General features: G+C 37.0%; 1 protein-coding gene across 1 annotated transcript in view; it reads left to right on the top strand.

Moving 5' to 3' along the window:
• Window positions 1-22618, top strand: part of HMCN1 (hemicentin 1) — a 514295-nt gene that overhangs the window by 402416 nt on the left and 89261 nt on the right. Inside the window, exons 68-75 of the mRNA XM_027868406.1 lie at window positions 288-566; window positions 10964-11160; window positions 16851-16932; window positions 18050-18186; window positions 19610-19751; window positions 20823-20967; window positions 21454-21581; window positions 21934-22090. Of these exons, the coding sequence (XP_027724207.1) occupies window positions 288-566; window positions 10964-11160; window positions 16851-16932; window positions 18050-18186; window positions 19610-19751; window positions 20823-20967; window positions 21454-21581; window positions 21934-22090 (1267 nt within the window). The remainder of the gene's footprint in view (window positions 1-287; window positions 567-10963; window positions 11161-16850; window positions 16933-18049; window positions 18187-19609; window positions 19752-20822; window positions 20968-21453; window positions 21582-21933; window positions 22091-22618) is intronic.

Below are 22618 nucleotides of genomic sequence, written 5' to 3' on the forward strand. Positions count from 1 at the left end.
GATGATGATGATGATGATGATGATGATGATGATGATGATGATGATGATGATGATGATGCTGGCTTCTGTACTCAGGTTCTCCTCCAGTACCTGATTGCAGCTGAGTTCTTAAGGCTGTGCTGGGACAGCACAAGCTCTGGCGGGTGTATTGTACCAGATTGGAAAAGGGGGCATTTCATAAATAGAGGCAGCCCCCTTTACCTCTGTATTCACCTGTCAACTGCTCAAAGCCCATCAGTGAAAGATTAATATGTGTGATCTGATTTCTTATTTTCTCCCCTACAAAGTACCACCAAGTATGGACAATGCAGCTGGAACTGAGGAAATAACAATTGTAAAAGGCAGTCCCACCTCACTGACATGCTTTACTGATGGAATCCCAATTCCCACTATGTCATGGCTTAAAGAGAGTCATCCTTTGGAGCTGGACACCCATTTGAAAATGAGTAACCAAGGAATGATCCTTCAGTTTGCTGAAGCAGAGATCGAAGATTCTGGAAGATACACTTGTATTGCCTCCAATGAAGCTGGGGAAGTCAAGAAGCACTTTGTCCTAAAGGTTCTGGGTATGTAAATTTTTTAACAAATTAAAAAATTATTAGGAAGTCAGTATAGTTTATAAAAAGAGAATAGTAACAAAGACCCAGTGAAAAATTATATCTAATATGTATATATATATATATATATACATACACATATATATGCCATTTTATGTTTATTCTATCTTTGAGAGCTAAACTCCAAGAAGTCATCTACAAATTCTTTCCATTTTCTGATCTCTCTCTTAGTCTCTTAAATTCTGGCTTCTGACCCCACTACTTAACTGAAGATGTTCTCTCCAAGGTTACCAATGATTTCTTAAATACAGTAATAATCTAACTGACTTCCTCTGCAACATTTGGAACTTTTCACCATCCTCTCCTCCGGCACACTCTGGCCTCCTTTGGTTTCTATTACATTATTCTCTTCTGTTTGTCTTTCTACTTATCTACACGTTAGAGATAGTTAAGTGGTAAAATGGATAGAGTGCTGGAATTGGAGTCAGGAAGACCTGAATTCAATTCCTTCCTTGAACACTTGAGTAAATCACTCAACCTGCCTGCCTTAGTTTGCATATTGGTAAAACAGGAATAATAATAGCACCTTCCTCCCAGGATTGTTGTGAGGCTAACGTGAGATATTTGTAAAGTGCTTTACAAATAATAAAGCACTACACTACATAAATTCTAGTTATTATTCTTTTTTAATTTCCTTTGCTGGATCATTATCCTGAATCTACCCCCTAATTATGGGTATGCCCAGGGCTCTGTCTTGAAATTTCTTTTCTTTTTTTTATATAATCTCTCCTTTGGTGATCTAGTCAGCTCCAGTGTGTTCAGTTTTCAAATCTCTATGCAAATGACTGCCAAAGCTGCTAACAGATGAAACAGTATTTATTAAAAGCTTACCGTGCTAAGGTCTAATCTCTGTCTTGCCTTCCAGCCCCACATTACCAAGTGCATGCTGAACATCTATTAGAATGTCCTCAAATTCAACATGTCAAAAATAAAAATCATTGTCTTCCTTAAAAACCTCTCCTCCAAATTTCCTTATTTCTCTTGAGCACATCACCATCCTTTGAATCTCCTAGATTCACAGCCTTGATATCATCCTTGAGTCTTCCTTCACTATCACTCCCAATATCCTATTAGTTCCTTAGCCTCATTGAGTCCACCTCCATATCCTTTCTTCTTTACTCCAGTTCAGATTGGAGTACTATACTGGAGTACTATCAGAACTTCCTAGTTGATCTCCTTTCCTCTAGTCTTTCCCTTCTCCCATCTATCCTCCATATTGCCAGATGAATAGTCCTAAAACATGCATTTGTCCATGTCACTCCCCTACTCAAATACCTTCAATAGCTATCTATTGTACTAAGTTAAAATGCACATTCCTCATCCTAGACTTAACAGCCCTCTACAGTAGGACTTGTATATCTTTCTTGGCTTATTACATTACTTCCATTGACACACAATCTATTCAAGTCAATCTGTCCTGCTAACACTCCTCTGAACATGACATTTCATTTCTTCCATGCCTTTATATAGATGGATCCTTCATGTTTAGAATGTCCATCCTCTTCAACTGTGCCTCAAAGAAATCCCTAATTGTCCTTTAAAGGACACTTAATTTGCTTTCTCCTACAAGAGGATTTTTTTATTACCTCAGTTGTTACTGCTTGCTCTTTCCTGAAATTTATATAATTTTGTATATATTTTGTGTGCATTTATCTGTGCATTTAATGTATCTTCATGATAGACTAGAAGTTTCTTGAGAGAAGGGACTATTCCTTTATTGTTTTTGCATCCTTACCAGTGCAGCACTATTCATGTGAAAGTTGTACAGTTAATTATTAGCCAAGTTTCTGAACTTTTCCCAAGGACTAAGGGGTAAATAAATCTAAGTACATCTGTTCCAATACAATAACATAATACTTTATAATAATGTATACACTAGTTCTAATGAGGAGAAAAAGTTAGGTAAAAGGAAAGGATAGAAAGGGGTTATAAACAATCTTAGATTTTTTAAAAAGTAATGTATAGAATATATAATCAAGAATAAGGAAATGAATACAGAACTGTAGCATGGTCCTGTTAAAAGCAACAAGAATGCTAAAGCTCAAAATGAGTTGAGGCTGGTGAGGAAAACTAAGAACAGCAAAAAGGAATTTTTTTTTCTTTTAGCTCTGCTGAAGAAAATAGGATGCTCGCTGGTATTTTCTAAAAGACACACAACCATGGCTCAGAATGAATGTGACAAAAATAAGTGATAAAAGGGGAAAAAAAACTAAAGCTGCTCAATTCTTATTTTGAGCCTATTTTCTCACTGAAGGGAAAGATCTTTTAAGTGGAAAGGGCAGAGCAAAAATAGCTAACAGGAAACTGATACTTATTTGATACTTATTTTTGTAATTTGTAATACTTATTTTAAGTAAGAGGAAAGTACCTGGTTGCCCTTGTTGAGTTCATCACCTGACAGAGGAACAAAATCCTATGACATTAAAAGAATTGTGATATCTAAGCCCACTCTGAGAAATCTTTGAAAGATTTTGGGGAAAGGGAAAGATACCATACTATTGGAGAGGAGAAAATATTGTCTAGATTTCAAAAAAAAAGGAGAGAGAAAAGAAAAAAGTCTACAAATTGAGGCTAGTGAGCTTTACTTAAGTTCCTGGAAAAAATTCAGAATTATTAAACAACTATTTACATGAGGTATTAGTGCCTCCCAAAATGGAAAATTAACAAAGGAACACATATCAACACCAATTAAGACCAAAGGATCCCATAAAATCCTCAGCCAGCTAACATTTGACCTTCTTGTAAAGAGATATGGCAGTCAAGGGCAATATCAGTTAAAAATATAAATTCATTTGTAAAATCTCTTGGAGGATTAAGCATATTCCAGACATGAGGAACCACTTGTGCAGAGACATAAAGAAGAGTAAATAGAATAGTTCTATTCAGCTGTAAAGAGGAATAATATATGAAGAAGGATGATAGGAGATTATGACTAGTATGGCCTCATGAAACAGTAAGGGACAGCAGAGGGAGAAAAAATGTAAAGAAATCTTAGCAAGAGATAAAACGAAGTAGAGCCATCCTGAGTGCATTTAAAGATGACTCTGGAAGAAAGACAACAAATAGATGTAAAATGGAAAAGACTGCTAAGATTTTTTTTAAAGTTTTTTCACCATCCATCAAGAGCAGGGAGTGACCAAATTTGGACTTGACTCTCACAGTCTCAGATATACTGTATGAAAGTGTGGCAGTTGCACCGAAGTAAACAAAAATGGAAAAAGCAGCCAGAGTCGACCAAATATACATAAAACCATAATTTTGAAGGTGCTGAGAGATTGATTTTCAAGTTATCTAAAAGACAGGAAGACACAAAATGGAAAAAAATACAGCATAGAAAAAATCTTGGTCATTTTTTATGAAAAAGAAAGCAAATGAGAAATGAATAACTGCTAAACCATATACCTCTGTTTCCAGGTATACAAGAATTTTATGAAAACAATCTACAATTTCATCGGAGTAATCCTTAATGAAAATATATTAGGCAGATTTTTGAAAATGATATTCTATGGCAGATCATTCCTTTATAGATACACAGGTGATTTACAGAATAGAGAACACAAAAACCTATTGTTTGCTGAGTGGAAAAAAAAAACAAACATTTGATTTGGTAGAACAAAATCCCACCTTAAAGGCTCTCTTCCAACAAAGTATGTGTTCACAGTCACACGACGTTCTTTGTAAGATGTAACAACAGAAATGTTTGACAGTCCTTTAGTTAGTAACATCAAGTGGGACATAAAATAAGGAAATATATAATCACCAAAGGTCTTTGTTACTTCCATGAAGAATGCTTAGTACAGATTCTAAATCTAAGAGGGATTCTCTTACAAACAGTGAAGTCCTCCAGATGTAACTGTTCGATTTGTGAGTGGTCTTGTGCTGATTATTTCAAGCCCTGGAATATTGTAGACCTTTAAGAGTAAGATCCATAATCATTCAAAAGAGTCTGGCTTACCTAACCTTACAGGAAAAACCAAGTAGATAAAAATGGCTGTTATACAGACCAAAGTAGGTGTTTGAATGGATAATTGGATGAATGAAAAATCATTATCTAATTAGCCAGCATTTATAAAGCAGCTTCTATATCCCAAGAATTGTGCTAGGCCCTGGGAATATAAATATAAAGGTATAATGATCCCTGCTCTAGGAGAGTTTACATTCGGATACTATCAGACACATAAAAGAGTGGTAGGCAAAGAGAGGAATTTTTGTCTGGAAAAGATTATGAATGGAGCCACTGTGAAGTCTATTGTAACCTCCCTTTTCAGTATTAATAGCAGTATTGTCTTCATCACTATTCACAGAGCAAGAAGCAGAAGATATATGTTATATTGAGGGGCACTATAAGAGGGGAAAAGGAGAAAAGGGAGTGAGGAGTTGTAGTCAAGTATATTGTGGTAGGGATGACGGCAAGACGCTCCCGTAAAGCCCTTGCTTCCCCATGAATAGCTAGATGGGTTATAAAGTGGAAGCCAATTAGATAGTGAGTAAGGGGACATAAGGTTCATTCATTCATCAATCAAGAAAACCTATAGAGCTCACTCATCCCTATATCTTGCATACACACTCTAGATAAGCTATCTGGTTCCATAATCAGAAAGAAGTAGGAAAATGTTCTGGATTAATTTGCAGGAGGAAGGGAGATGAAATTTCAAAGTTTTTTGTTTTGTTTTGTTTTTAAGATGCCCAAGTTTATCCCAGAAGCAAAGTCCCATATCTTTAATATGTCCACATAGGGCTATGAATCATGAAGTAATATCATTTATAAAGAACTGAAATTGAAGATCATCCAAAGACAGAGTAGATCATAGTTAAAATGAACAGGCTGAAATACCTTACAATAAGGAATTACATGGGAGAAGTGCTATGTCACTGGAGACATGAACAAGCTGGGGGAATAAAAGTTGGACTGGTAACATAACAGTAGTAAGAACTAACTGCAATATAGTATTCACTCTCTGTTGGTATCTAAAAAATGTCTAGAGTACCCTCAGTATGTTGGGTAAACTCCTCTAATAGACTTATTAGAGAATATAAACAAAAGCTACATAGAACAAGCAGGGAGGGATGGGGTATAATCTTCTTTGTTAGAAGGTGTACCCATAGGCATGAGCTAAATCACAGCTCCAGTAGAATATTAGAGTATTATTAAAGGGATAGTTAAAATGAACATGTAGACAAATAAGCTATTATAAAGGCAGCATGGTTTCATCAAGGTAATGTCAGGTCACACTAGACTAGGGGAAGGGAAGGGAAATAGCTACTATGTGCCAGGCATTGTGTTAATAAGCACTTTAAAAAATATCTTATTTGATCTTCACAATAACTCTGGGAGGCAAATGCTATTATTATCCCCATTTTCAGTTGAGAAAAATGAGTTAAAAGACTGTCCAAATAGTAATCAGCCAGTCAGATAATAAAGATGATGCTTCTTTTAAATTGAAAAAAAAATTTTTTTTGTTATTCTGAATTTGACAAACACCAACAAACTTATACCTTTCCAGTGCGTAAGAACAGAAAGAGGGTGTAGAATATGAAACCAAGAACCTCTATTATGTATACCTTCTTTTTTGAAGCAGACAATAAATTTGTATTAGTTTCAAAGCTGTCCTTTTGTCTGGGTCTCATTCAATGTCTCTGTGTCCTCTTTCACGCATTAAAAATTACTCAATGACCTCTTTTCCTTCTTTTCTTATTTTTTAAATCATTAACAATAATCCTCCTCTCCCCTCCAAATTTCCGTTCTAAGTAAAAAAACAAAACCTTCCTTGTAATAAGTCAAGCAAAACAATTCCACATTTTGGCTATGTATGCAAATGTATATCTCATTAAGCCTTGAGTCTACTACCTCAGTATCAAGGAGGTAGGGAGTATACGTCTTCAGTGGTTCTCTGTAGTCAAATTTGGTCATTGCATTGATAAGAGTTAAATCCTCCAAAGTGTTTTAGTCATTGTGTAAATTGTGCTCTTTTGTTTTGTTCACTTCGTTCTCCACAAATTCATACATCTTCTCAGCTTTCTCTGAATCCCTCCTTTTTATTATTTTCATCATATGCAACTAGATGAAAAGTGGATAAAGCACTGAAGCTGGAGTCAGGAAGACCTGAGTTCAAATCCAGCCTCAGACAATTCCTTATAACCCTGGACAAGTCACTTAACATCTCTGTACCTCAGTTTCCTTTTATGTAAAATGAAGATAATCATGGTACCTACCTTCTAGGATTTTTGTGAGGATAAAATGAGATAACGTGTAAAATACTTTGCAAATCTTAATGTGTTATATACTATTTTTAATGGCACAATAACATTCACATTCATACATTTCTTCAACTTTCTTTTTTCCCTAGTTTAAACCTTTTTCCCACCCTTCCTCTGGAGTTGAACTCAGGTCTACCTGACTGTCAGCCCAGCACTCTATCCACTGTACCACCTAGCTGCCCCCTACAGGAGTAAGCTTTCTTCCCTTCAGTTCTAAGCTATTTATCCTTCTTCCAATTTTTTTTTCCTCCAGAGTCCTTATTTCACTTATAATTTCATTAAAAAAAATTTAGTTTCATTGCTTCCAGGTACTCTTGTCCTTGTGGGCAGGCCATTTTTTCCCTCTGGGGCTCTGCTTGTAGTTGCTGTGTAGTCATACACTTCTGAGTTTGCTTCTTGGGCATCTCTAGATCCATATTTTTTCATAATGTTCAGTGTCTTCGGTTTACTCACATCCCTATGCTCAGTACTTTATTGGAGACTTTGACTACCTGGCTCTGCCACTTCCTGTATTCTTGGACATCATGGTCTTTGGGTTTGGTCCTTCCCATCATTTCCTGATTTCCTACTGCTGACTTCCACTTCCCCTGGTGTATCACCACTCAGAAAACTGGCTGATTTCAAGTCACCCTGGATGTCTGGGTTCAGGGTGCTTTTCTCTTCAGGACCCTGTAGAGGATCTCAGGTCATTGTGCTAGGTACTTCCAATACTCCTGAGTCATCCTAGTCTGAGCAGACATATCTCATCCCCACATCCATGGTGAGAATGTTGTTGGTTTCTGACCACCCTTAAGCTTTCTTATACTTGCCCAATAACTTCAGTATTTTTGCCCCTGGATACAGAATGTTGCAGGTTCAGGTAGCCCTGAACTGTCTCCATAATGTTAGGCTTCTGGCTTACTTGCTGAGATTCTTTCTCCAGTAGATGTATATTTCTGTTTGTCGTTTTGTATAATGGTGAGCTGGATAAAAATGTTTACTGTAATTTCTCTTTGGATTTCTTGATCATTATTCAGTCATGTGCTTTTTAATGTTGTTGCTAGAGTACACATATGAGAGCTCTATTCTTTGACAGCATTTTAATTGGAAATCTTATATAAAAGATTTTTCTAAAATTTCAATTTAACAAACATTTTTGAGCAGTTAGTAAACATGTATTCAGAGCTTACAATGTGCTAGGCACTGTGATAAAAAGAAAGAACAAAAATGGTCCTTCTCAAAGAGCCCACAATCTAATGGAGGAGACAACAAGCAAACAAATATAAGAAACAATTAATGGAGGGAAAACACTAGAATTAAGAAGGATTGTGATGCCTATAGAAGGTAGGATTTTAGTTGGGACTTGAAGGAAGCTCGAGGTGCCAGTAGGCAGACATAAGGAGGGAGAACATTCCAGGCATGGGGGAACAGATAGAGAAAATGCCCGGAGCCAAGAAATGGAATGTTGTATTCAGGGAACAACAAGGAATCTAGTGTCACTGGATCAAAGAGTATGAGGAGAGGTGGGGGTTATGAAGGGCTTTGAATGTTGACAGGGAACCACTGGAGTTTACTGAATATGGCGGTAGGGGTGGGGTAGGATGAGGGGAGATTACATAGTCAGATCTGTGCTTTGGGAAAATCACTTTTGGCAGCTGAATGGAGGACGTTTTGGAGTGAGGAGAGACTTGTGGCAGGCAAACCAACCAGCAGGCTATTGCAAAAGTCCAAGCATGAGGAGATGAGAGCCTGCTCTAGGGTGATGGCAGTATCAGAGGATAAAAGGGAGCATGTTCAAGAGATGGTGCAAAGCTGAAATTGAGAGGCTTTGACAACAGACTGGATTTGGGAAGACAGAGTGGAATCAAGGATGACATCTATATTATAAGCCTGGTGTCCAAGAGGATAGTGGTGTCCTTGATAGTAAAGAGGAGATTTGGGAAGGGGGGAAAGTTTAGGCAGAAATACGAGTTCAGTTTGGGACATGTTGAGTTTAAAATGTTAACTAGATATCCAGTTTGAGATGTCTGCAAGGCAGCTGGAGATGCAAGACTGGAGGTCAGCAGAGAGTTTAGAGCTGGATAGATAGATTTGAGAATCATCAGCACACAGATGATAATTAAATCCTTGGAAGCTAATGAGATCATTAAGTGAAATAGTATATAGAGAGAAGAGGGGCTAGAATACAGCCTTATGGAACACCCATGCTTAGAGGGAGTGATCTAGATGAGAATCCAGCAAAGGAGATTGAGAAGTGGTCAGATAAGTAGGAGAAGAACCAGGAAAGAGTGGGGTCTCAAAAAGCTAGAGAGAAGAGAGTATCAAAGAGAAGAGGGTGATCAACAGTATCAAAAGCTGCAGAGAAGTCAAGAGGAATGAGGACTGAGGAAAGGCCATTGGATTTGGCAAGTGGGAGATCATCAGTATTTGGAGAAAGGAGCTTCCATGGAATGATGAGGTTGGAATTCAGATTGTAGGGCAAGTGAGAGAAGGTGGATGCATCCATTATAGACAGACTTTTCTTTCTTTCTTTTCTTTTCTTTTCTTTTTTTTAAGGCAATTGGGGTTAAGTGACTTGCCCAGGGTCACACTGCTAGTAAGTGTCATGTGTTTGGTCTGAGGCCGGATTTGTACTCAGGTCCTCCTGTCTTAAGGGCCGGTGCTCTATCCACTGCGCCACCTAGCTGCCCCCATAGACAGCCTTTTCAAGGAGTTTAGCCACAAAGGACAGATGAAATATAGAATGATAGCTGGATGGAAAGATCAAGTGAGGGCTTTTTGAAGATAAGGAAACATGGGCATGTTTGAAGGCATTCGATAATGAGCCAATAGACAGGGAGAGACTGAAGATAAGAGAGTGGGGATGACAGAAGAGACAGATGTTGAAGGAGATGAGATGGAACAGGATTGTTGGTATAGGTAGAGGCTTTTGTCTTGCCGAGGAGTAATTCCACCAATTCATGTCAAAAAAGGAGAAAGGAGAGTGTCAGAAGGCATCTGAATGATATGAGATGAAGAAGACAGGAAAAGAGGGAGAATTTTTCAGTAAAATATGAGGCTAGGTTCTCAGTTGAGAGGGTGGTAGGAGGTGGAACCATGGGAGATTGGAGAAGGAGTAAAAAGAAGTGAAAGAACTCCTGTGGAGAACGTGATAATCAATTCATAAAGGAGGTGTAGGAGAATTACCTAGCAGTAGTGACAGCTCAGTTGAGGCTGTGTAACATAAATCTGTAGTCAACCCCATCAGAATGGTTGTGTGATTTTCTCCACCTTGATTCAGCAATATGTGAGTAGGAGATAAGGCTAGTAGGAGTTATCCAAAGTTGAGGCTTAACGGGTACAATCAGCAATATGATAAGAGGACCAGAGACTCAAGAGAAAAGAACAGGGTAAAGTTGAACTGATTCACCAGAGGGTCAGTATGGGGAAAGGAGAAGAATGTAGCTGCTCTAGGGAAGATCACCAGGGATTGAAGGTCATAGTGTAGATAGAGTGTAGGAAGACAGAGAGAGAGATGAAAAGCAATGGATCATGGTCAGCTAAGGGAATTTCGGAGTTCTTAAATATGGAGATGGTACAATTGTGGGTAATGGCAAGATCAAGGGCATGACCATCTTTGTGTGTTTGAGCACCTAGTTAGTTCAAGACTCTGTGCTAGGCCATAGAGATACAACTTTGAAACAAATCCTCTTCTTTTAAGTAGCTTACAATAGAACTGGAACCACCTTAAACTACTGCTGTTTTGGGTAAAATTTAGAAACTATGGGGTCAGTTCTTTTCATTTCAAGTGTAAACCAGCTTGTAAAAACAACATAAAACTGAGTCTTTATAAACACAGCTATCTCAGTTATCCAATTTCCATTCCCACCATTCATCACGTAATAGCCCTCTATTTCAACGTGGGTTTTATAGGCTTGACATACTGATTTATCATTTGTAAATTAATGTCAGTGTCAACAAAGAATAATGTAAAGGAATTGTATTTCCAAGTGCCTTATCTTAACCAACTGAATAATTACTTTTTTCTTTTTCGTATGAATTTGAGGGAGTTTTATTTGGAGTTTTTACTCATTAATGTTTAAAATTTTGATTTTATCTTCCTTAAATAGAGCCACCTCATATCAATGGATCAGATCATCCAGAAGAGATATCTGTAGTTGTTAATAATCTCCTTGAACTTTTCTGCATGGCTTCTGGTATTCCCACTCCCAAAATTACATGGATGAAAGATGGACGGCCCCTACCACAGATTGATGATGTTCAGATTCTTGGAGGAGGAGAAGTGCTTCGACTACCTAGCGCTCAGGTAATGTGTTAAAATGTTGCAACTGCATTTTCCCCTTACTTTGGAATTCTCATCTGTAAAAAATGTAGAAAGGTTAGGAATTAGTAGTTTGAGGGAAACACTAAAATAGCTTTGAATTTTGTTTTTATAACGGATCTAAATCATTTTTAGCATCTCTTTATTTTAAATGAAGGACTTTTGCCCTCATACAAAGACAATTTGGGTCCCAGAAGGACAGTGTTTTGTTGGATCACTAGGGATTACGGCCTCAAATGGCTCCTTAGGGTTCCCTTTCTACATCACTATCAGGTGGTACTGACACTTGCCATGTCACTTTACTTCCACTAGACATGGATCTTCCAGCATTTTCCAGCCTCTATGTACTCTCTTTCCAGGTTACAAGTTCCTATCCATGGGTATGGATATTCTAAAAATAACTCATAATTTTCTTTCATTTTTTATGCTACCACACGCTTGGATCCTACTCTCCTTTGCCTCCTTAGTATATAACCAAAAGAAACCACTCAGTCGTCATATAAGAAAAGCATTAATATCTGAGCAATGGGAGTAACCCTCTATGTTTCTGTTACACCCTGAATATCTCCATCCTCATCCTCTTCTATGTCATGCGTTTTTTGCTCTGGCAGGGAAGGGGAAAATATATGCACCCGGGGGCTTTTATAGGAAAATGCTAGCCAGACTTCTCAATTTAAAGGTCACATGTGGAAGGGCAAATTGTCTCAGAATTCTCTGCTCACCTGGTCTAACTTCTCTTACAGATACTGCATTCAACTCCTAACTAGTTATCATGTTATCTGCTGCTAAGCTTGGTACCCCAGCTGAGGCAAAGTTGAAGTGAATTGCCTAAGATTACATAGGTGAGATAGGTGGCACAATGTATAAAAGTACTGAACTTGGAGTCAGGAAAACCAGAGTTCAAATCCTACCTCAGATATTCACTAGGTATCTGACCCTGAGCAAGTCACTTAATCTGTCTGCCTCGGTCTCCCCATGTATAAAATGGGGATAAAATAGCATCTAGGATTAAGTGAGATAACATATGTAAAGTGCTTTGCAAACCTTAAAGTACTATATAAATCTAACTGCTACTACTCCGGTTAAGAAGCAGGGCTGAAACTGAAACCTAAATCCTTTGACGCCAAATACATTTAGAAGTATTTTTTCACTATACCATTGTATACTGGCTTTCATCATGCTGAATAAATTAATTCCTAAATTACTAAATTTTTGCCAGGGAAGTAGATTAATAAGCTAATGAGATTTTAATAAATATTTTGCATATGACAGCTGCTTTAAATTTGTGCCAGCGAAGTAGATTAATAACCTAATGAGATTTTAATAAATATTTTGCATAAGACAGCTGCTTTAAATTGTTTGGACAAACACATGCACAATTTTCGATTGAGATGGTTCAATTTTATAACAATATTCAATTTAAAAAATTCCAATGTGAGAAATTAAGTTGAATGCTCCCTCAAAATTAATTATAATAGAACTTCTGTTATATGCAAACAAAAATATTCAGGCCTTTTCATATGTTGGCAGATAGAACATTATGATGCCTGTTAGCTTTTTAAGAAATGAATAATCCGGGGCAGCTAGGTGGAGCAGTGGATAGAGCACCGGCCCTGAAGTCAGGAAGACCTGAGTTCAAATCCGGCCTCAGACCAAACAGTTGATCCTTACTAGCTGTGTGACCCTGGGCAAGTCACTTAACCCCAATTGCCAAAAAAAAAAAAAAGAAGAAGAAGAAGAAGAAATGAATAATCCCACACAACAATGTCTTTCTCTTGTCTTTGCTCAGTTAGTAGACACATTTACTAATGAAATTACATGTTCATATGCTTTTTTCACTGTAGTTGGAAAAGGGGGAAAGAAAGCTTAGTTGAACTCTTTAAAGTTTGGTTTTGTTTTTTTTTTCCTGTCATTATATAGGAAATACTCTTCAAATTCTCCTCAGGCTTTTCCCCTTTTATAATATCCTGTTTACTCTGGACAAAAAATCAAATCTGCTTAAACTATTAAGTTGCCAATTTAATCAAAACAACACTATACTACAATCAGTCAGTGAATATTTATTGAAGCACTACTAATAAAAGGCATTAATGTTAGGTACAACTAGGATAGAAATATCTGGAATGGCTGCCCTCAAGAACTTTGTTTTGGGGAGCAAGGTATATCCTGCATTTTCCTTATATTCAACCATCTTTGGATGAGACTGGGATGAGTGCAAATCATGATATCAGCTCAGCCCCCAGGGATCTAATAATCGTCCCTTTATTCTTCCTCAGCCTCTGGCATCTCAAAACAAGAGAGTCAAAGGCAGCAAGGGTCCACACACCTGGCCATTTTCTAGACTACTGAGTTCCTAGCATGGCAGAGTCAGTGTTTGCTGAGGGAAAATATATATGTGTGTGTGTGTGTGTGTGTGTGTGTGTGTGTGTGTGTGTGTGTGTGTGTGTGTGTCTGTGTGTGTGTGTGTGTGTGTGTGTGTATGTATATGTATCCTCTCCACCTTTTCTTTCCCTGTACTCATTCCCATCCATCTCAGTCCTACCACTCCATAGCCTACATCCTCTTCTCTCCCATTCCATTGCATCATCTGAAATCCTCATCAACAAACTGCCTTTTATCCTAGATCTTATCACTTCATACTCTACATTTTATCAGGCTAGCAGAAACCTGGCTTTCTTCAGAAGACACCTATACATCTACACCTACAAGACACCAATCTAAGTTTCCTCCTTTTCTCATGCCTCCCACAGCATTAGGCCAAAAGGAAGAATAAAGGTATTCTTTGCTTCTCATTTCCAGTTCCATACTATCCCTCTACCATCATCACTTAGTAACCCCCTTCCTTTAAGGTTCACATCATCTATCTTTATCATATAATCCAGCTCCTTTTCACACCCATATACTAACCTTCAGGTCACGCTCCCTGCTTTCTCAAGTTCAACACCTAGCTCACAGAATTACCTTCCTTCCCGCCCCATGGACCACATCTTTGGGGGTTTTAACATTCTTGTCAATGTCTCCTCAAATGCTCTGGCTTCCAGTTAGTTCACTAATCTCCTAAACTTCAATGACCTTCATCTATAAGCTGCCTTAGTCACACAGGGATAATGAAGTTGATCTGACCATCATCTACCACCATTATCCAGAAGTCTGAAATTTCTCTTTTTGATCACAGTCTCCTATCCTTCCTTTTTTCCCTGTTACTTCACCTTCCTAACCTATTCTTTAACCTCATGAACAGTTCCTCTAACCTAGTCTGGGCTCTCTTTCTTCCTATCACAGTCTCAACCCTATGGTTGACTAGTTCAACTGTTTACTATCAATTACCACCTAATCTTATTTACAAACTTGCTATACCTGGGTTTTGTCTACCATGTGGCCCTCTTTTTGCTCATTCCCCTTAGTTTTCACCTTCAATGATGTGTTAATGAACACTATGAGCACTAGATTTTCTGGCAAAAGATCATGAGCGCACATCCCTGTTTATTACCCCTGTGTCGGTGAATAAATAATTTCAGTTTCCTTATCTGCAGAGTGAAGGGGTGGGACTAAATGATCCCCAAGGTCTGTTCCAGCTCCACATCTATGATCCTATTTTCTTTATTGCTTTTGGCAATAAAATGAAACCAACTTATAACTTTCCTCTCCAAGGACAGCATGGGACCTGTCCTGTTTAGCTATAAATTATTTTGTCCTTTAGTTTTATTTATAATGAGAATGTCAGAATTCATTTGATTCCCCCAGTAATGAGTCAGCTCAATGGACACTGTATCTCTTACATTTATTTAGTATACCAACAAATAAGTTAGTCATATGTGGACTGCTTATTCATTCATTTATCCCCTGTTCACTTTTATTCCACTCTGCTACTCTTATGGTAGAAGTGGTAGAGTGCTCCACAGGACGAGGGGTCATTTTGACATTTTCTTTTTTCTTATTGATTGCTATGGTAAAGGAACCAATTATCAAGTGGTCTGTCTACTGGTGATGATCCTCTCAATCAATGAGGCTGGTTCTCAGAGAGCTAACATAGTCTGTGTCTAGGACCTAACTCAAAGCTTTTCCAGAATAGTAGAATTTTTCAGTTTGTGTTTTGTTAGTATAACTTGTAATAATCCAGGGTCACCTCCATATCATGCTACTATTATTTGTAGGGGAAATTTTGGTAATATATCTATTATAACAATATTTTATTTTGTTAAAACAAAACAATGTGGAATTTTCATAGCATCTGATATTGTGGGATTTTGCCAACATTCTGCAAAATTATAAAACTTGAAACTTTTGCATTCAATTCTGCAAGCATTTACTGAGCACCTACTATGTGCTCAGCACAATGCTAAAGTGATATACTCAAGGAGCTTATATTCTTTAAGTGGAAATAAGACTTCTCCAAGGAAAAATTAATATGTCAAGCAGTTAAGGAATTATACAAAAGTGTATAATTGGGTGCCAAAGTTCCATGCAGGGTAGTAGGGAATAAGGGGAGGTCAAGAAGGAAATAATGTTTGCCGCAACTATCAGGAATAGTTTCATGTAGGACATAGGATTTAAGGTGGTAGAATTTGGAAAAGTAGAAGGAAGACCATTATAGGTAAGAGAAGTACCAAAGCAAAGGCAGAAAGATGAGAATAAGCAGAGTGTGCATTGACTTGACCTGTTTGTACAGCAGTACACACAAAATAGGCAGATAGGGCCCATTTATGTAGTATCCTGAAAGCTAAGATGAAGCATTTGTGATTTATTCCATGGATACAAGAGAACCAGTATAGGTGAGTGATTTGGTAATAGGCAATCTATTCTAAAACTCCATCCAAACAATTTCCAAAATCCCACTTTCATAGCTTTCAGACTCTCTAAAGACACAAGCTTACCCAAGTACTTCTTTGTAGATACATGAACTTTGAATATAAGGACAAAAAAAATACCCAGTATCTCTAGGGGGTACTCAGATAATAAATGAAAGCACTATTCTCTACTTACTCATTATAAATTACTCAATGAGAAGGGAATGGCATTTTGGAGGCATTTACACATATATGCAAACACCATATGAATTAGAATTGGAAAACTTAAGGAAAAATCTGGATGTTTAACTTACCATCAAGTATATTTCTTTTTTTAATGGAAGTTTTCAGCTTTTGTTTAAATGTCTGGCATTGTATAGTTTTTACTGGACTAAGATCCTGTCAAAGACATTAACTTAAAACAGACCTCTTTGTTCTAATATGCAAGTACATGTATTATGAATGCTATATGTATATATATATATATGCATTTTATTATTGTGTTTGATTTTTATGACCTATGCTGCTACTTTCCAAATTTATTTCTTTTTATTCAAGAATTCTCCCAACAGACTTAATAAATGTATATTACAAACTATTACAAAATCTTATCAAATGCATATAAATTGCAAACATTTCTGAGATGAAATACTGAAATTGTGTTGCAATGTAATAGAACTAAATGTCTCATCAGAGGTTTAAAGGGATTTTTATATGTGGAACAGAAACCCAAAAAGATAATGAACTCCTTAATCTTTTGAGAATCATGCTTTCTTCAGCCAGTCTTTGGAGATTGTGATTATTCTCTTGCTGTTTTTTATACTCATTATAAAACTAATATGTTGTAGACATATTTTGCATACACGATAAAATCATTTTTTCCTTTAGGTGGAAGACACAGGAAGATATACATGTTTGGCATCTAGTCCTGCAGGAGATGATGATAGAGAATATTTGGTGAGAGTACATGGTAAGTTTAGCTAGAAGTTCTGCAGTCATTGTATATCCTCATTAGGCTACATAGTTGAATATAACTCAATACATGTCACATTGTTAGGTATACATATTTTTAAATTTTCCTTTCTCTTTACTTGTTTGGTCCTGATATTCTTCCACCTAGCACTTTTCTACATGAGGGGACACACTGGAGCCAAGCTGTTTTGCTGTAGCTTTGGTGCATAATCTTTGGGCCTAATGATCAACCTGGGGGATGGATGGATTTGGCTTCAGGTTATGGTGCTGTCTTTGCACAATGAAATGCTGCCTTTAATAGACATTGATTTTCACATTTAAATTTTGAGGATTGGTTGAGTTAGTTAGGAAGAATTAAGTATGATTGAACATACAATATTAGTAGATGTGAGTAGATATTTTTCAGCATACATTTTTTTGAGTACATATTGACTCTATACATTTAAAAACACCATATGAACCTAGAGAAAATTAGTAACAAGAGTTTATGTTTAGTTAACAAGTCCTTTCAATAATATAATATGTTCTAAGACGCCTTCTGGTTAGTTTTTTGTGTTTTTCCATTGACTGAATGGTAGAATCCCCAGTCTAATAATACAAGAAGTAATACAATGATTTCTGAGAGTAATTTGGAATCCTTCTACAGTAGAAGTTCTTAATCTTTTTCTTGTCATGGACCCTATAGATAGTATTTCACAACAATGTTTTTAAATGCTTAAAATATATAAGATTAAAAAAGAAAACATATTAAAATATAGTTATCAAAATATGTTAGAGAAATACATTCACAGATTCTAAGTTAAGAATCCTAGGTCTAGTGGAAAAAAAGAATGATGTAGGAATTAGGAGAACTTGGCCTTGTCTTGATTCTGCCATGAATTGTGGTTTGTAAGATAAGGTATCTTATCTGGAAAGTGGGGATTCATGCTGCCTCACAAGGTGGCTAAAGACTCACCTGAGTGTCCAGGTGTATGGAAATATGTATGGAAAGGCCCTGAAATTTAAGAACTGTTCTCCAAGCATATAAGGCATTACAAGTGAAAACAAATTGTTTTAAGGTGCCTTATATGTTTTATTTCCTATGAGGTTTTTAATGGGTTTGTTGTCATATACAGTACCACCTAATATTGCTGGGACCAGCGATCTTCAGGACATCGTTGTGTTACAAAACAGACAAGTTACACTGGAATGCAAATCAGATGCAGTACCCCCACCCATAATTACTTGGCTCAAAAATGGAGAGCAATTACAGGTAAATTTCATATAGTTTAGCTTGATAGGCATTTTATTGAGGAAAAGAAAATCAGGCTATAAATTGCACTGGTCTTACCCTTCCCCTATAGAATGACTGTAACTGGAATGGCTGGTATAGGACCCAATGGCTCCATGCCACATATCAACATTCTTAAAGTTCTGAATGCTTTGTGATACAAAGTTGAATTTGGTCATTCCACTGTATTCTTCTTTGAGATGATGAAAGCTCTCAGGGTCCCTAAAATTTACATGACATCTGGTGGGCCCTCTAGATCCCTGGGACTAACCTAACATTGGACTTTTCTAGTTGGCTGCATGCTTTCATTGACCTAGACCTGGATCTGGATCACTCAACAGAATATCCCAAAACCCTTAAAACCAACTTGGGCTCGATGGAACTAGGATACTAGTCCCTAAAGGAAAAGACATACTGAATTCTCTAGTATCTCCATAACCCAGTACTTGATTGATTGACATGAAAATTATCCATGTGACTTTTTAAGGTCTGCTTGATTCAACAGAATATGATGCTGTTATCTGGAATGTTTTGCCTTTGTCTTAAGTGTTGAATTCCTTGATTCCTCTTGCTTCTCTATATTCTTCCTCCTTCCTATGAACAAATATCAAAATCCTGCTGTGCTATGCTGAAAGGTCTATTAGGCAGAAAGAAAAAGAGGCAGTTTTATCTGATAAAAAGAGTCACAGACAGGGACTTAGGTCTGGATTCTAATTCCCTTTTAGACAATGATTGGTTAAGTCATTATAAATAAATCTATGTATGAAATACATACTGTTTGCCCCTCTCCTCAGAATGATTTAGTAAAGTAATATCCACGAGTCACATGCATTTATTATTCAAGCATGTCTGAGTCTTTGTGACCCCATTTGGGGTTTGCTTGGCAAAGATAGTGGAGTGGTTTGCCATTTCTTTCTTCAGCTCATTTTACAGATGAGGAAACTGAGGCAAACAGGGTGAAGTGACTTGTCTCTGGTCACACAGCTAGTAAGCGTCTGAGGCCAGATTTGAACTCAGGTCCTTCTGACTCCAAGCTTGATGCTCTATCCATTGCAGCATCTAGCTGCCGCATAGTCATAGGCATAGTAGAGTGCTAATCTCAAAGTCCAGAATGCCTGAGTTCATGTCCAACGTCTGACACATACCAGCTTTGTAATTATGGGTAATTCAATTAACTTCTCCATGTCGCTCCCAAAGCAACTCATCTGTATCAGGAGAGGCAGCTTTTAGTGGCCTGAAATCACAGGTCAAAATCATAAGTTTTACATGTTTCATTTGGGAGAAAACATTTATGGTAAAGTAACATTATCTGACCTAACCTTGGGTTTTTTTGATGTATTAAAAATGATCACATTTGCATATTACATAAATTGTTGTAACTATATGTTTCATTTATTTAATTTAGGCAACTCCACGAATCCGTATCCTATCTGGTGGGCGATACTTACAGATCAACAACGCAGACCTAGGGGATACAGCCAGCTACACCTGTGTTGCAAGTAATATTGCAGGAAAGACCACTAGGGAATTTGTTCTGACTGTAAATGGTAAGAAAAAAGCATTCACTTGGCACATTTTAAAAATGCAGCCAAATATTTCCATAAAAAATACAAGTAGAGGTTTATTTGAACATTTTACATGCAAAATGCTAAATAACATTTTACAAGCTAAATCACTGAAGTTAATTGCTTTGAAACCAAAGATTATTTTGTTTCCATATAATGGTCATATTTCAAGTGAGGTAAATGTAATGAAAATCGTAAGTAGGAGTGTGTGTTGTCTAAGCTGTGACCCAATCCCAAAGGATACTATATAGAACACTGACTGCTCTTAGGAACAGCCCTAGAATTCTTAATGCCTGGTGTCATTCAGAACAAAGTGTTTGAAGAAGGCATGCACATAATCCTTCATTCATCAGTCCAGCCTATTTTTCACCTCACCTTGGAACTAGATATTTTTTGGTTAGAAATAATCATCTCTAGTAGATAAAGCCCAAAGACTAAGCTTTGCCAACTTTCAAGAAGACTATTTCAGATTTTCTCCCCAAAATATCCCTTTAGATGCATAACCTGTGGAATTATACATGTTGGTGAATGACCAACACAGCTCATGTCACTAATGCCAACATTCAAATTCAGGTTTTCTGTTCCCAGATGAAATCAGTGTGTAATAAAGTGAACCGTACTGAGACTAGTTAAGATTGATCACAGATGTGTTTCTTTAAAAATCCCACTTTCTGTTCTTCATTTAAAGAAAAGTTGTGCCAGTGTCAACATTCCCAAGCTATCCTTTGGGCCAAGCAGGAACATGAAATATCATCTTTAATTTGCATCAGACCAAATCTGATTTTTATTGCAACTTCTTGCGAGGAACTAGATTTCTCATGTGATAGTAGAGTTTTACAGTTTCTCCTTTGTCATGGACACAAGGTATCTTGAATAATATCATCCTTAATTTTCGGAACTATAAACTGATTTTATTTTGGTGGCACAAATTCTATTGCACAAATCAGTTGCAGGAAAACCTACATATTTAACTCAAAGTTTACCTTGGGCTAATCTTTTCAAGACCTTAAGTGAAGATGTGTTTCTAGTATTAACTGATTGTTTTGTATGCAGTTTCTCCTACCATAAAAGGTGGCCCTCAGAGTCTTGTTGTTCACTTGAATAAATCAGCTATATTGGAATGCATAGCTGAAGGTGTACCAACCCCAAGGATTACCTGGAGAAAAGATGGAGCCATTCTAACTGGGAATAATGCCAGGTAATGTTGAGACAGCTAATTTTAAATAAGCTAGAGTCTTCAATTGTGTAAATATTCTTGAGGGGAATGAAATGTGCTGTGAGACTAGAAGTATGAATTCTTGAACCTTTGTCTGGTACGTTATTTTTAGCCTACCATATATTTGGAACAACCACTTCTCCTTACTCTAATATATTAATGGTGGAATTACAGTGGAGAACAATGTGTAGGACTGTGAATATATTTAAGATGGATGGCCAGAGCTTAACAATGAATCTCATGTTTAAGATCCTCAAATTCGGGCCCGTTTGCTCTGAGATTTGGTAACTTGTTTGTTTAATTCTATTAAATTATTGTAAATTTGCCCAACCTAGAAAATGGCAAATTTAACTAAACAAACTTTTTAAAAATAAGGGAAATTATGTGAGACTAATTGAGGAGACTTGGTGCTTATTGTCCTCAGCATGTTATGAATGAGACAAGCTTTGTTTATGGCCTTTATTTTAGGTATTCTGTCTCAGAGAATGGATTCCTTCATATTCACTCAGCACATGTCAGTGACACTGGGAGGTATTTATGCATGGCCACCAATGCTGCTGGAACAGAACGCAAGCGAATTGATTTACAAGTCCATGGTAAATATATATTTATAAACACCCAGGAATTGAAAGTAGAATTGGAAAACTTCAAGGATTTGTTAGTTGTTGATATTTTGTGCTGATAGTTTTCATGGAGACCCTGACATTCTGGGTTATTTAGGTACATTACATTTTATAATAAATAATCAAGGGCCTTTGTTTTCCTGCTGTGGTTAGTACGAGGAGCCAAGTATGTAAATTTAAAGAACTTTATTACACAACTAGCCAGAAATATAAGAAAAGCTACAAATGAAGTATTTGAAGGATTTCAGATTTAAAGTAAGTTCGTATACAGGACAGAACATATTCTGTTGGATTTGTTCCTTATTTGGTGACACTTTTTTTTTAGTCCCTTCATCTATTGCTCCTGGACCTACCAATATTACTGTTACTGTAAATGTTCAAACCACTCTGGCATGTGAAGCTACTGGAATCCCAAGACCATCAGTAAGTTGGAAGAAGAATGGACAATTTCTTAATGTGGATCAGAATCAAAATTCCTACAGGTGAGAAGTAGTTCATCCTAAAAACTTTATTTCCCCTCCCCTATTCTCAAGTGGGAAAATGAAGAGAAAATGAGACAATTTAAATTTTCATTCATGACAACAGGACACAAAGTACATGACTTGAGGAAAATCAACTGATAAACACACTGCTGAAATTTGTTTCTTAACATGGAAACTATCCTCCCCAACATAAAACTTGTATTTCTGCCAAACTCTCCCCAAAGTGGCCAATAATCTCTTATGTGTCAAATCTAATAGTTCTTTCCTTCAATCCTCATCTTTCATGACCTCTACAATATTTGAAGACCCTCTCCTTCTGTATACTCTTCATTATGACCCTTCGGCTTTTTGGTTCTCCTCTATCTTCTTGTTTTTAGCCTCTTTACAGTTGGGACTTACCCACTATGCATATATCTAAGGCTTTCTTGGGTGCTCTTCTCTTTTTCCTTTAGTCTTTCTCAAGTATCATTCTTTGTGCATAACCCAAAACCTACATACAATGGCATGTAAATTACTTGGGAAAGCAGT

Source organism: Vombatus ursinus, unplaced genomic scaffold (genome assembly GCF_900497805.2).
Source record: "Vombatus ursinus unplaced genomic scaffold, bare-nosed wombat genome assembly UNPS02014789.1, whole genome shotgun sequence".
In the NCBI taxonomy this organism is placed as follows: Eukaryota; Metazoa; Chordata; class Mammalia; order Diprotodontia; family Vombatidae; genus Vombatus; species Vombatus ursinus.